The sequence below is a fragment of the Anomaloglossus baeobatrachus genome, chromosome 4 (genome assembly GCF_048569485.1).
Source record: "Anomaloglossus baeobatrachus isolate aAnoBae1 chromosome 4, aAnoBae1.hap1, whole genome shotgun sequence".
In the NCBI taxonomy this organism is placed as follows: Eukaryota; Metazoa; Chordata; class Amphibia; order Anura; family Aromobatidae; genus Anomaloglossus; species Anomaloglossus baeobatrachus.
The window spans coordinates 179,282,248-179,298,117 of record NC_134356.1 but is presented as its reverse complement, the minus strand read 5'-3'; the positions used below and the strand labels follow the sequence as shown (position 1 = coordinate 179,298,117).

At 38.7% G+C, this 15,870-nt stretch overlaps 1 protein-coding gene across 1 annotated transcript in view; it reads right to left on the bottom strand.

Annotated features, from left to right (window-relative positions):
* Positions 1 to 244: 244 nt before the first annotated feature.
* Positions 245 to 15,870, bottom strand: part of KCTD16 (potassium channel tetramerization domain containing 16) — a 465,610-nt gene continuing 449,984 nt past the window's right edge. Inside the window, exon 3 of the mRNA XM_075344595.1 lies at positions 245 to 1,593. Coding sequence (XP_075200710.1) covers positions 1,142 to 1,593 — 452 coding nt within the window. The 3' untranslated portion in view covers positions 245 to 1,141. The remainder of the gene's footprint in view (positions 1,594 to 15,870) is intronic.

Sequence of the window (15,870 nt, the reverse complement as noted above, 5' to 3'; positions counted from 1 at the left end):
TAAAACTGGCTATTTTTGTGTGCTAAGTATCTCAATTTTTTCATGTTTTTTCATAGCAGTAATGCATGTCTATATACCTATATTCATTGTTCCACATATCTTAGCACTGTAGAGTACAACTGTCTCCTTTTTGTTACTATATTTCACGCTCAGTCTGCACCTGTTCACATTAGAAAGGTAGAATGTGTCATCAGTCTTTTTCTTAGATTATAAATTTTATCTTAAACATGGCAAAAACCAAGAGTTATTGTGTGAATGAGCACTTAAGACTTTATTATGCACTTGTACATCTATGATTTTTACACATTATTTTTCACCACAAAAGCCCTGTATTTTTGCAAATATTGGTCAGTAATTATTTGCTGACAAGGCCAAGTGTCCATTTGAACAGGAATGTTTCCCTACTTGGAGTCCACTTAGATGACGGATGTTTGTAGACTAAAATAAGGGAAAAGGGCTTTTATTTCTCTGTGATAAAACACCATCCACACATCTCAGAATCCTACAAAAATAGAGATAATGAAGCAGCCACAGATTATATGACCACAAAAAGCAGCCGTTCAACTTGAAAGAAAGTGCAGAGTAACAAGGATATAACAAGACCAAGAATTTATGCGGTAATATATTCACTAAATGTAAACCATCATGATATATTTCTTTTCTATTTCACTCATCCACCTCCACTCTCCAGTAAGGAAACATGCATTTTTGAAGTGACACTCTTCCTTTAACATTTTTTAAAGGAAAAATGAAATAAAAACAGAGAATTTCTTAGAAAAAAAAATCAACAATAAGAAAGAAGAACAACAAATAATTACAGAATCAAACTCCCAAGAACATGTTCACCAATTCTAACTTGTGCTGTAAGTATTTGCAGATACCATTTTACATATCATTAAAAATAATACATTGTGCTTCCACGGAGAAAAGAAAAATAATACCCTGTAACTAGTAATGATAACGCCAATGGTGCTGGTTGGGTCTAGTCGAGGATAGTGGACCAGGGCCAGTCGGCAGCAGTGGGGTTTGGGTGATTTATGTATATAGGCAGTAGTTTAGTGGACATGGCAATCTATCAAATGAACAATAGGTCTCATGTACCGTAGATTTGTGATTTATAATAACCCACCCCCTCTCCTCTCTATAGATGATACTTTCGTAGCAGATCTGATTGCCAGGAATATTTCCTCTCGGGAAATCTTTCTGGTATTTTTATCTTCATAAAATCTTGAATACACTTTTCTAACTCTTCTTCAATAGAGAGCTTTTCTTTCACAATTTTTTTTTTACTAGTGTTAGATTCTCTAGACCCAGTGGTTAAAGTTCGTAAAAGGTCACTTTTCCGTCGGATTTCAGACTGCTGCAGAATTTGCACTGGTCCCTTCTTAGGTGGTCGATCTAGAGTCTGTATGTTGGTCTGGCGGGTCACCGGACCACAGATGACCGTCTCTTGAGGAGAGCTGGCTTCTGATTGGCTGTCACAGCTTGATGTAGAGAGTTCATTGCAAGATGTTCCGCTTTCACCCTCCTTGTCCCCTTTTGTGTTTTTACAGCAGCAGTCACAATGAGTTGACTGCCATCTCGATGGGCCTCCTGCAAAGAAACAGAGAATAGTATAAGTGTAAAATCTAAGAATATTACCAATGGATTCATTACAGGAGATAAGACCTAATTCTTTGTTTTAATTAAATTTTTCAACAGTTTTTTGCTATGTAATCTGAAGACCACAAGATGTAGGGGTTAAAACACTGATTTCAATGATGTGTCACTTATCAGACAGTATTCTATTGTTTACTTACAATGATTGTTTTATCACAAGGAGATTATTCTTGCCTGCACTACAAGGCTCTTGAGCCCTGGTACAACTACACCCCCTACCTCTGATAAGCAGCGCACTGTCAATAAACAATGTACATAAAAAGCTGTGGTGTGGGCGGGGTTAGCTTTCTGAGCCAGCTATATCTAACAACTTTGATTGTGTCACAACTGCTGCACCCAGTAAGCTAAGTGATACATCATTTGAATCAGGGTCTCTGTCTGTGTACTTATACTGCTCACAAATAAGGTAGCAAAAACCGGGTGACGGATTCTATTTAATATTAAATGGATATTAAAAAGGATTTACCACTTTATCATTATAGTACTAAATGTGTTGGAGTCATGAATTTCTGGCACATATTATACAATATATTAGTAAGTATTACAGATTCTCCTCTGGAACTTGTTATTGAAGCCCTCCTCACAGACTATATTGAACTACTGCTCTCAAAATGGCTGCTGATGGAGAAGCATGTGACCATATCTGTTCATCTGCCTCATCCAATCGAAAAGAGTGCAGTGCAATGTTTTTCAATTGGTGGAAGATGATGGACAGGTCTAGTCATATAAGTAGAAATAACATCATTTCAAAAATAGAAGAGCTATACAGTCTGCAAGGACAGCTTCAATAACAAAGTCCAGAGGAGAACCTGTAATACTATTATATTATTTTCTATTATTACATTATACTAATAAGTGTCATCAAATCATGTTTCCTGACCACATTTCTGCCCATTCTCAATGTAGTTAAACATCCCAGAGGTAGGACCAATAACCGTCAGACATTTTTGACATATTCAAGAAATGCTCATAATATTTGAAGTGGAAATACTTCTTTAAGAGTCAGCATGCCCCATTCTGTCAGTGAGGTTCCTATATAGTCTGCCCATAAAGGCATCTTTTTCCATTTATGAGGTACAATCCTAGTGATATGCCGTCACTCCAGTTGATGAGAAAATCAATTTCCCCTTTACACCTGAAATTTATATGTATTTTTTACAACAAAACAACCAAATTTGAAACCAAAACAACTACTAAAATATATTTTATTAAATAATGTTATATCTATCATGCCTACAATTCTGAACTCACCACAAGAAAAAGACACATATGTAGTTGGGAAAAGGACTTGAAAGAAGAATTCTCACAAGTCCAATGGGATAAAGCTCTTAGATACACATACCTATCCAAATTCTGCACTACAGTACATGAAGCTTATTATAAGATTTACACCACATGATATTTTACACGGACAAAGTAGCTAAAATATTCCCAAACCAAAAATCCAACATGCTGGAGAGGTTGCGATACAATAGGCAACATTTTACATATTGTTTGGAGCTGCCCAAGAATCAGAAGCTTTTGGCAGAAAGTGTCTAAAATAATAAATCTCATAATACATTCAAAATTAAGGCTAACCCCATAATTAGCTCATCTTATCGATAGATTCGGATACGATAAATATACAATACAGGGCCATCATAATTTATATCCTTCTAATTACCAAAGTTGAACTGGTGGCACGTTGAAAATCCGAGAAAATTCCAAATATTTACGATGTAATAGAAAAAATATCCCTTCATAGGTTCTACGAAGAAAAGCATGCACTGATAAATAACTCTTGGAACAGATTTCATCAAAAATGGGACCCATGGATTAACTTTATTAACAACTACACATAAAATTTTAAATGTAACCTAGTTCTAATTCTGTTATAAACGTAATATAACATGATACTTGTACAATTAGTTTGATAAGAAACTTGTTTGACTACATTCATCTCCTGACATATTATTTGAAAATATTATACTATGGAAATTCTTAATTTGACTGTCATATTTTTTATGAATTTTAATATTTTGTTTATTTCTTTATTGTATATGTTTGTATTAACTGTGTTTGATATAGCATGATGTAATGCTATACAATGTCTTTTATTTTGTTTTTATTATCTGTTTTATTTACAAAATTTGAAAATCTAATAAAACTTATTGAATCATAAATAATTTTATAAACTCAGGGACCAAGTCAGTGAACAATTACTCTGCATTGTAAAAAAGTGACTAATTCAAGTACTTATTTAACTTCACCAAAAAGTATAAAACATTTACTCTGAAAATACAACCCTATTCCTTCAATATGAGCCACATTCGATGTCATCCAATTTCACCATTTTGTGATGTCACATCTCACTGCCACACGTTCATGCCAATTTATTAACAGGTTTAGCGTATTTTCAACGGCCAACACAGCCCTGCGAGAAAAAGTATATATAAAAGAATAATCCTTTTAGCCAAACAAGTGTTCTTCTCCGCCAATACTACATCAGCAGGGATGAAATTGTTGCTTTTGTGGTCTTCATGATAAAAATGCATGCAGTGAAACATTTTGTTCTGTTCTGTACACTCTGTTTCATTCTTTCATGTGTGGATTGTTATATAGTATCATTCATTCATTATGCATCCATTGTAGTAAAAGTATGCTGTTTCTTATGTGCTGTTGGCTTTATATACCATAGTCATTTGTTATTCTTGTCAATGATAATCATGTAAATTAAAGGGTTGAGATAACAAATATTATAAGATTGTTCAGGGTTCCGTCTACTATTGCAGCTTAGGTCTACCCGCTTTACTGAAGTAGGTCAAGTCTTTATATGATCTCAAGCAATCCCAATAAGCTCTCCCCTCAAAATAACTAACAAGTCCTCAGAGAAACATATTAACAACCAAATACTCAAATCTACAAATGACAGGTTAATTATGGAGCAGATATTAACCAATTTATGTATAACAAACCTGAACAAAAACCTTGAGATCACACGACATGTTTTCTAGCCAGAGAAGTCTAAACACTACGTAGCACTGTAATAGCATCAATCCAAACTTGATGATGAATCTTCGAACTCTGACAGTTCTTATTATTTGAGTACAACTTCATACGAGAGCAATCTGAAGAAGCAAGGATTGTGATAAAATGTCACATTATAGAGGTGGGAGTCTACCAGTCTGCAAATACTCAGGCCAGGAACATTTATAGACCCTGTCTTAGACTTGTTCTATATACAGAGCCAAAAATCGATACAGGCTAAATTGAAAGTTATTTAATTCTTGCCTTAGGAAAAACTATTGAGTGACACTGTGTAAAACTGGACGTGTGAATTTGCAAGAAACTTATACATGAAGGGTATTGATTTCTGCTTGTACGGGCTAGATTCTGAGATGCTTGCCCTTTTCAAGTTCTTTTACTTTGTTTCTGCCTCATTTACTCACCATATATTTGTTAAAAGAAAATGCAACACTACCACTAAAAAAGACTTGTAGAAATGAGAATGTACACATTAAAATGGACTTGTATAGGTGTGCAAACATGATAAAAGAAATTAACTGATTTTGGAAACTTAACAAAAGGTCCAATTTTACAAAAGACACATGATCCTGGAAGCTTAAGGATTCTGCCTCCTCCAGGAGGTGCTATACATGAATGTTCTTGTTGTTTGTCTTAGCCTAGTGGACTAGCTTCTCCATTACAGCTAATGTGAAGGAAGCAATGAAAATTAGTGGACTGGCTTAACTTAATAACTGTGGTAGGCAGCCGTCCCCTTCATACAAATAAATGAAACACAAGCAGGAAAGGAAAGGAATCATTGTGCCTCCTAAAGCTGTGACGGAATGACACTACTTACCAGGTGCGGAATGATCGCATTCACAGGGATCGCAACTACGACTGGGCCCGTGGTGCAGGGGGCCCGCTGACCCCAGCTCCTGCTTCAGCTGGATGTGCATCCAAGGCTGCACATCCAGCTGAAATGCATCACAGTGCAGATACCCATTGAGTTCTTGTACTGCAATGCAAGCTTCACCCAAAAAGAAGCTAGCAGCTTTCATCTGTGTCCCAGTGCCTGAGGGCAGTTCATAACAATGACGTCATGCATTGCAATAGTATCAACACTGATGAAAGCTGCCGGCCACTGTGCACTGGCTACACAGGAGGACGCCGCGTGATGTGGGAGCAGGGGACATTTTTTTTTTTTGCATTAGACAAAAAGGAGACATATTTACCAGAAGAGGGACAGTAGATACCAGGGAGGTGACAGTATATACCAGGAGGGGGACAGTATATACCAGGAGGGGCCCAGCAGGTGGGACAGTATACACCAAAAGGGTCCCAAGAAGGGAACAGTAATTATCAGGATGGGGATAATATATACCAGGAGGGCCTAAGAAGGGAGACAGTAGACACTAGGATGGAGACAGTATACACCAGGAGGGGCCCAGGATGGGGACATATATACCCTATCAGGACCAGGATGGGGGTTATATATACACCGGGATGTGGGCTAGAATGGGAACATATATACTGGGATGGGGGACATATATATCAGGATGGGCGGACATATATGCCATGATGGGGGCATATATACGAGGTAGGAGCCCAGGATGGGGGACATTAGAACAGGGTGGGGGACATTACTACATAATGGGGGACAACTTATATGTGTTTATAGGATTTAGAATGCTAAATGTATATATACAGTATATATACACATCTGGCCAACATAAGGGGTCCACAATTTGCACAAGGGCTCATCAAACTCTAGTTAGACCACTGCTACTTACAGTAGTACCACTGGAATTCCATGACAATGGTTGACATTGAGATATTATTTTTTGAAAACAGGATATTATTACTATTGAACATTTTTTTATGTCACATAATAAATGAACATAAAATGTGGGTGGTTTTGACTTTTGGAAAACTCTTGTCCCTCAATTTGTTTGCTTCACTCACTTTTGCAGGATCCATCTCTGACAGTTTATCTGTTATTGTCTGCGGCGCTGTATTGTCAATAATTGAGCTCTGCGGCTGTGCCCAAGTTGACAGCACAAGCCACCCAGAGCCACGGAGCTTAGGTCTTGGCTATATCTCTGTCAACATGACATCGGCCCTGTTGACAATAAGAGACACCAAGACTTGGCACTTATAGCTGTGTGCATGAGTAAAACACAGGTAAACCAATCAGCAGCTAGAGGCAATGGGCTGTCTGGAACCGAAAACCTCTTTAATAAAGGACAATGAAACTAAAACCTCATTTAATGCACTTTCTTATTATTCTTTGCTGTCTATTCCTACAGGATCTGTCAAGACAAAACTATGGACCTTTAATAGTTTACTAAATGCATTGACCTTACAGAACCTTATTATAATGGCCACATTTTTACCAGGTTCCACTTTCAAGAGGCTCTGAGATTGGGACTTGGCTTTGTGGTACACCATCATAGCATCAAACTGTGTGCAGGAGGAAATCTGTGAAAGATTTCAATCAACAGACACATTTGGTCAGTAAATCTACAGGGAGTTTGGAATAAACATGGTCCAAGAGCTTTAAAGGGGTATTCCCATCTCCCAAATCCTATCCCAATATGTAGTAGTAATATAAATATTAGCAAATACCTCCAATTAGCAATGTAGTATTTCCTGATATAGCCTCATGTGCAGGGCATTGCAGTTTAGGAATCCATGGTTACATCCACTCATATGATATAATGACTGTTAATCAGTTAGTATCCATGGTTATGACCACAAACAACTAAGCTAAATTGCCCTGAACACGAGTAAAGAGACCTAGCTATATCAGGAGAACAACATCACATTTGTAATTGAAGGAATGTGTTAATATTATTATTACTAGATGGTGGCCTGATTCTAGCGCGTCTGGTATTCTAGAGTATGTATGTAGTTTTTTTTTAAGATTTAAGAATAATGAAATAAATATGCAGGGTAAAATATATACATTATCATTAAATGTTCATAGAACTTAATACAACTGAATGAAATTCAGTTGCTAAGGCCGAGGTGGGTGGTACATGCCGAGGAGGAAATAGGAAGCAGCCGCATTTCCCAGCCTGCAGGGCCAGCGAGGGGAGGAAGAAAGTACTACAGAGTATGAAAAGAGAAGAAAGTGCAAGGTGAGTATAATCTTTTTTTTTTTTTTTTTACTGTGTGCTGGAGGCTGCCGCTGGGGTGTATATAGAGGCTTTGGCTTGTGGGGTGTATATAAAGGCTGCTGGGGTGTATATAGAGGCTTCTGTGTGCGGCGGTGTCTGTGTGTGGCGGTGTCTGTGTGCGGAGGTGTCTGTGTGCGATGAATCAGCGAAGCATGGTTCAAATGCCGCGCCAATTCGCGGACATGCTGCGCCTGTCGCTGATTGTTGGTGGGCAGCTGGTGCGACCTATCAGCGACACGGGATTTCCATTACAGACAGAATTAGACAATTATATATATATAGATTATTATCATACCTACTACATATTGAGATAGGACCTTGGAGTTGGGAATACCCCTTTAAATTTTGCACTATCATAGGGGATTCCATAGCTGATACAATGTACTATAACCTTTTAGGTGTAAATCAATAATGAAGTTTCAAATATTTACATTAGGATGATTTTGTTGCTCAAAGTCTGATTTTTTTACAATCACACAAAATCATTCAAGGCTCCCATCGATTTATCAGTATTTGGTAAAATCATTAGTAACAATAAAGGCAAGTCCTCAATGGAACTCATTCATGAGAAACATACAAACCTGACTTAATGCTAAAACAAATATATTATATGGATAATTGTACAAAGTAATAAAACTCCAATGATGTTATGATTTTTCAAGCCTTTCTAAGCCCACAATCAATTTATACTGCCTTTCACAGTTTGTTTTATGATAATTTGCTGTATTTTTATGTTCAAGAGAAGAAAATGCAAGAGGACTCATCAGTATACACTTTCCACCTCTGCTACCTGCCTAGTCACATTGGGAATAAGAAACACTCAGATAGCAGGAAAATCACCAAATATATGATCAGTTGGCACACTATAGGCTTTATATATTACCGTAGACTTGCTAACATATACCACTGAGGTATTCAGCAATGGTGGTGCTCTGCTATATGCTTGTCCCTCCACATTCAATATTAATCTAGCATACACACATAACTAAATTGTTAGTTGGTACCCATTTAATACAGTAAAGGGGGCTTTACACACTACGACATCGCTAATGCTAAGTCGTTGGGGTCACGGAATTCGTGACACACATCCGGCCGCATTAGCGATGCCGTTGTGTGTGACACCTATGAGCGATTTTGCATCGTCGCAAAAACGTGCAAAATCGCTCATCGGTGACATGGGGGTCCATTCTCGATTATCGTTACTGCAGCAGTAACGAAGTTGTTCCTCGTTCCTGCGGCAGCACACATCGCTGCGTGTGACGCCGCAGTAACAAGGAAGCTCCCCTACCTGCCTCCCGGCCACAATGCGGAAGGAAGGAGGTGGGCGGGATATTACGTCCCGCTCATCTCCGCCCCTCCGCTGCTATTGGGCAGCGGTTCAGTGACGCTACTGTGACGTTGCTGTGACGCCGCACGGACCGCCCCCTTAGAAAGGAGGCGGTTCGCCGGTCACAGCGACGTCGCAGGGAAGGTAAGTATGTGTGACTGCTCTGGGCGATGTTGTGCGCCACGGGCAGCGATTTGCCCGTGTCGCACAACAGATGGGGGCGGGTACCCACACTAGCGATATCGGTACCGATATCGCAGTGTGTAAAGTGGCCTTAAGAGAAGCCCACTATGATGGCTGAAAGAACTTTAATCTGACAAAAGTCATTTAAATTAACTGAATATCCACTAATGAAAATCAGAAATGACATTTGAATTGTGGTTTAACAGAAAAAAAAAAACAAATGAAAATGGTCTGGACATAAATGATGGTACCCTTATCTAAACATTTTGTTGCACACCTTTAGAGGCAAAGACTTCAAACAAACAATCTCTGAAAGTCTCAATGAGACTTCTACACATTGCCAGAGGTCCTCATGGGCAAATTGCTCCCGATGTCTCAGATTGGAAGATTACCTAGTGTCAGAAAGCTTGGTCTGAGTCACACGTCATGGGTCCTCACACAGAATAATTACCTAAAACATCCAAGAAAGGTGAAGAGCAAAGCATTGGACAAGTCTGAAGTGATCTACTACAAGCCCTGATCTAGATCCCATTGATCTAGACTCTGGGAAACCAGTATGTATAATTGCTACAGCCCTTTGTGTGGCTAGATGCCTCAATGGGCTGTTTTTCTCCAATATGTCCATTGCAGTGTGTAGCCACGCAAAATAGCCATACCACACTATACATTCCTCTTTCTCCTGCAGCCTGTTCATCACTGGTTTTAATGAAATATAATAAATAAGATTGCTTTACATTCTGGCCACTTTATCCTTTTGTATATGCTGGATAAACATATCCAGGTCTGGCATAGTTATATTCTTCTGACATTTTATCTAAACCACCCTGTACTGAAAAATTACAAAATGAATTTACTCTTACAGCTACATTAAACCATTGGAGTTATTTTATGATGGTTTCACGATAGAAAACTGGTGACCAAAATTTGAGAAAAATTGTACAAGAAATTATTTTTCCCTTTTTTTTCGCTGTACCTGCCACATTTTTGTAAATATATAAGACAGGAGGACACAAAGTGTAAGTACCAAAAATAATTTTATAGAATCAAATTGTTATTATAGCAAAATTTACAAAAAATACGTGCAAGACACTGAAAAAGTGATAATATAAAAACATGGAAGGGCATAGGAAAAGGGGGCAGTGAATTATTATTATTATTTATTATTATTATAGCACCATTTATTCCATGGCATTTTACAAGAAGTGAAAGAGCGTATACGTACAACAATCATTAATAATACAAAACAGATGTATAGGAGGAGAGAGGACCCTGCCCGCGAGGGCTCACAGTCTACAGGGAATGGGTGAGGGTACAATAGGGGAGGACAGAGCTGGTTGCGCAGTGATGTACTGGACTGAGGGTTATTGTAGGTTGTAGGCTTGTTAGAAAATTATCATCAATTGTCCCATATTGAAAAACACCATTCAAGGTGACTGTTAGTGGGGCGTGGGAACGAGGAGGGAGGCACTGAGAATACTAAGGGAAAGGCACACACACCCCAAATAGTAAAGTATCCCTTTAAGGGGTTAATATGAGTGGTGAGCCTCATAGCATAGAACACAAAAGAGGTCAATCTCACATTCAATCTCCACACTGCTCCGGTATGCATAAGAGAGTAACAGCCAAAACATATCAAATACTGATGTGTACACATTCAGCCAGCATACCTCAAAAGATGATGAGATGTGGACACATCACAGAGCGGCCTCCCTTGAAAAAGTTCCCAGTACGATGCAGCGAAACGTGCATTGGGACACCTCTATTGCTTGTTGATGTTACTCCACATCTCATCTGCTCTTGAGGTGTTTTTCAATATGTGACAATTAATTATCATTCTCTGCCCTCTTTTCCTATGTCCTTCTATGTTATTATATTAGCACTTTTTCAGTGTATTGCATGTATTTTTTGTATATTATTTTGCTATCATAAAAATTTGTTTCTATGAAATTTTTTTGGGTACTTACACTTCTTGTCCTCCTGTCTTAAATGTTTCTATGAAGTTTCTGCCTACCCCAGGGGCCATCACAGTTTTAGCCCCTGGTGTTTATGTATAATCGCTACAATAGTATTTACACATTTTTGTATAGTCGACAAAGTCCACCAGAGGAGGTGAAGCCAAATACAGATTTGCCAAGTTTAGTATTATTCATACCAGATATTGGTGTAAATGATAGAGGAAATGTTTGCCAGCACATGGTTGATGTAGACATCAGTTTATTGTCAGACGGGCCAACCATCACTTGTTAAAAATTTAGAGTCTCTTTCCGTAGAAGACTTTTTTATTAAGAATGGCATAGAAAATGGCAGCCTTCATAACTTTCCCCCATTGTATAGATTACATAGTAGACATCTAAATCCAAACTGACTACCGAGTTAAAGAACTGTAAAAAAGGGAAGGTTATATGGAAGAATTGAGAGAAATGTGTAAACACTGTCAATGCTTTTGACACATCAGAGAGGTGTGAGAGCGTACTAGGAAAAGCTTCATGATTAAGTCTCCAGGTGGTAGCAAATTTCTCCTAAGTAACTTTTACTATCTTAAGAACCTGAGCTGCATGAAATTGTGAATCCCTCAGCATCATCATTATAAAGGCAGCATCTTGCCAGCCTGATGAGTCCATTAGGGAGAATTCCGAACACCAAAAGCACACAAAGCAATAAGCAAGGAAGAGTAAATTGCCTTTAACTTTTAACAGATATGGAAAAGAAAAAGTAAGTTTTCTTCAAAGCATCAAAACTGTAATAGGAAAAAATAAGAAATGGGAATTTCTTCTGTAAATAAAATGTACGGGGGAAAAAATGGATAAAAAAGAGAAAATATGAGATTGATTTGCTGAATCTTGCAATTTGGTGCATAAAAATACATCAATATCAATATGTCAAAACTTCAAGTTTTTAAACTGAAAATAATGTTACAGCAAAGTTCTATTTACAACAATAAAAGTGCACAGAGTCTTTTGTTCGGTTAAGAGCAATGTACAGTAGGTCACGCAGGTTACCTCTGGGGAGAGAAAAGGCTCGGGATTGTTTTATACAATGTATTGCACTGTCACATGTATCGTAGGAGTGAGGCAAATACAAGTGACAATTCTGATTAAAATAGACTTTTCCAAGAGGTTGACATTTCTGAAGACTCGTGCAGAAGAAGACACATACAATTGTCCACAGCAAATAGATTCTAGCCATTATTTTGAAGTGAACTTTGGAAAGTTTAGACACAATAGGCTTCAAACTTGTACAGAGAAAAGAAGTGGAATGAAACGGTTGCCCATAAAAAAAAATCAATTCAGCCATGTTTTATTATCTAACCAGTACTGGAATAACTAATGGAACCTGCTATTGTCAAATTTGTGTCTACACATAATGTACAATAAAGGGTAATATTGTGGTACCGTGTTAGCCAGAAAAATCAATTGAAATACTATGTCCCAAGAATGACAAAAGTATTTTATGCATGATACCTTTATAGACTAAACAGAAAAATTATATTAGCAAGCTTTCATAGCACAAAGGCTCCTTCTTCAGGCAAATTGCCTGAAGAAGGAGCCTTTGTGCTCTGAAAGCTTGCTAATATCATTTTTCTGGTTAGCCTATAAAGGTATCACTCCTAAAATACTTTTGTCATTCTTGTGTCTACACATAAATAGCCATGGCACATTGATTAATATGTAAAGTCTTTGTTCTAGTGAACAGTTTGTAAACATTCCCATGTTTTCTGACCAATAAACATCACAAAGAAGCTCAATTCTGATTAGTAAAAAATTTCATTTTTTCAACACGTCTCAATATTCTGTGTTTCCGTATCAAGCTCATTAAAGTGAACAATTTTTATCTGCAAACATAATGAAACAGTAATAAAAAAGTAAAACGATACATTTTTTATTAATTATTATTACTTTCCTTGTATGGAGGTCTGTGATCTCACTAGTATGAAGCATATGAGCCACCTTTATTGCCATGTTTGTCGAGCCAGAACTAATTGACCTTGTGATCAGCTGACTTGTTGATCCTGATAATTTGCCTGAACATACACCTCTTGGCTTTTGAATGGATTCCCGGACTTAATTTCAAATTCTTTCAACTGTTATGGCACTACTAACCCCAGGGAGTTCATGCCAACTGTCAATTAGCAGCGTACATAAACCCCAGAGGTATTAACCAATTTCCAATGCACCAGGGCAATCTTGAAGCATTGGGAAAAGATCCAAAACTGGCAGATCTAATGGATGCACCACTTCTGGGGTGGTTGCAGACTGACATTTTTAGGCTAGGAAGGGAATATAACCATGGGCCTTCCCAGCCTGATAATACCAGCCCCCAGCTGTCTGATTTATCTTGGCTAGATATGAGAGACTCCACACCTTTTTAAATTATTTAAATAGTTTTAAAGAACGGCATGGGATCCACTATTTTTGATAAGCAGCTGAGGTAAAACAAACAGCTGAGAGTTGCAGCCCATAGCTTTAGACTGTACCTGCACTATTTATCAAAAATAGGCGGAAGCCTATGTCATTTTTTTTTTATTTTGATCACAGCAATGTACAGGCATCTTATGCATGCAATAAAGCTTGGTGATTGGCTGTGCTGCAGTTTTTCAACAAACTTTATTAGCATACGAATAGCACCCAAACTCCCAACTCGGACACACTTTTTTTTAAAGTCCATGTTCGAGATCGTGTTCTCATTTCCATGGCTGTATTATGGCTGTGTTTTGTATAGCACAATATGGTTTTCCTAGAGGTACTTGAGATCTCTACTGTACCTATGTAAGTTTTTTATTTCATAGTAAAGCAGTTAGAGATTGATTGCATTAGGCTAAGGACACACGGTGAGAAAAACAGAGTGAGTGGTATGCTATAAAAAAAAAATCGCATTCTACTTGGGCCAATGTTACTCTATTGTTTACTCAGAAAGAGAAAACAATCTCAGCATGCTGTGGTGGAATCCAATTTGTTTTCTCTCGCATACATACAAGTCTATTGCACTTGGATGACACCGCAGTGCAGTGTGATATACGCATCAGCTAACAATGGAGGAGTTAGGGAGATTAGTCCCTCCCTCTCCTCCGCAGCGCGCGCCCCCTCCAATCGCATCACAGTGACATGACACTCGGCTTACACTCCAGCAGAGTGGGAGCCAATTGTCATGCGAGGCAATTGTATTAATGCCCATGTGTCCCCAGCCTTACATTTGGTATAGCAGCAGAACAACAAACATTGCATGTTTCATGAGATGTCATATGAAAGCATTGTTTCAGAATTGCACCAACTGGCAGGGCACGGGGCAGGAAGTAGTAGTCATGCTTGCAGGGGTCAACAGGCCACAGCGCAGCCGCTCGTTAACCCGATGCCTCCCAGTCGCCGCACCACACACAGGAGGACTCCATAACAGCCCTGACGACACTATTTTCTTCCTTACAGTAAATAGAGCCGAGACAGGGTTGTTTCTTTCAAACATGTAAACTTTATTATTCTTCCACTCCTGCATTACTTTGGTCCATGTCACACCAGCACAGTAACGTATCCTATCAGGATTCCTTCTACACCTCCTCTTGGTATATAATTTAGCAGTTGTCTGTACATCTGGCACCTGGGTTCTGCCTGACACCTCTAGGCCTCTCATCCCTCCACTAAATTTCACTCTGGCACCAACTGGTTCACAAAGTCTTTTGAACCACTTCCCCCCACCTACAGGGGATGCTAGTGCACACAAAGAACTGCAACCGACGACGCTACCCTATCCATGCCCAGGCCAGGAGTAGGGACTCCTTGAGGGCGCACTGACCTTCAGTTATGGTGAGTGAATCTTGGAGTACTCCAAACCAGACAATACAGATGCCAGACCCATGACCGTCAGGACGATACGTGGCTCCTGGGGATGCAGTTGATCAATCCAAAGTGAATCCCACATGTTACGGCAGCAGGGGTGACCCTTAGGGTCAGAATCTTCAAAGAGCTTTTCTACACACACAACTCCTACTGAGGACTCTCCTGATCCCTACTCTTTATCTCTCCCTTTTATATGAACTTCTTTCCACCTCTTATTAACTCTCTTCCTAGCCACCCAGGTGCCAGGACTGCTGTGCTATAACACTGCCACGTGTTGGCTATTTACATATTACACATTTTCACAACACACCCGTGTGCCGAGTACTTCTGTAGGGGTGTACCTAGTCCTAACCCCCTATCGCTTCATACTTGCAAACTATCCAGCCTCTGTGCATCTCAGTACAGACTCCATGCACTTGGTAAAGACAACGGTTTTTAAAACATTAGGTAAGAATATCTCTTAACTGCATCATTTTTTTTCTGTCGATGGATGTATCATTTCGAAATCTTTTATCTTAGCATATTATATAAACAATCTGTTGAGACCTTCCTGAAAGGTGATGGCAACAATACCCTGGCAGGTCTTAAAACGTTGACTGCAATGTGGAAAAACTCCCCCATACAAATCAATGTTATTACAGAGACTTTGTCAGATAGGCAGCTTTAATCACTCTCAATAGTTGTTTTTCAGCTGAACTGAAAGGAAATG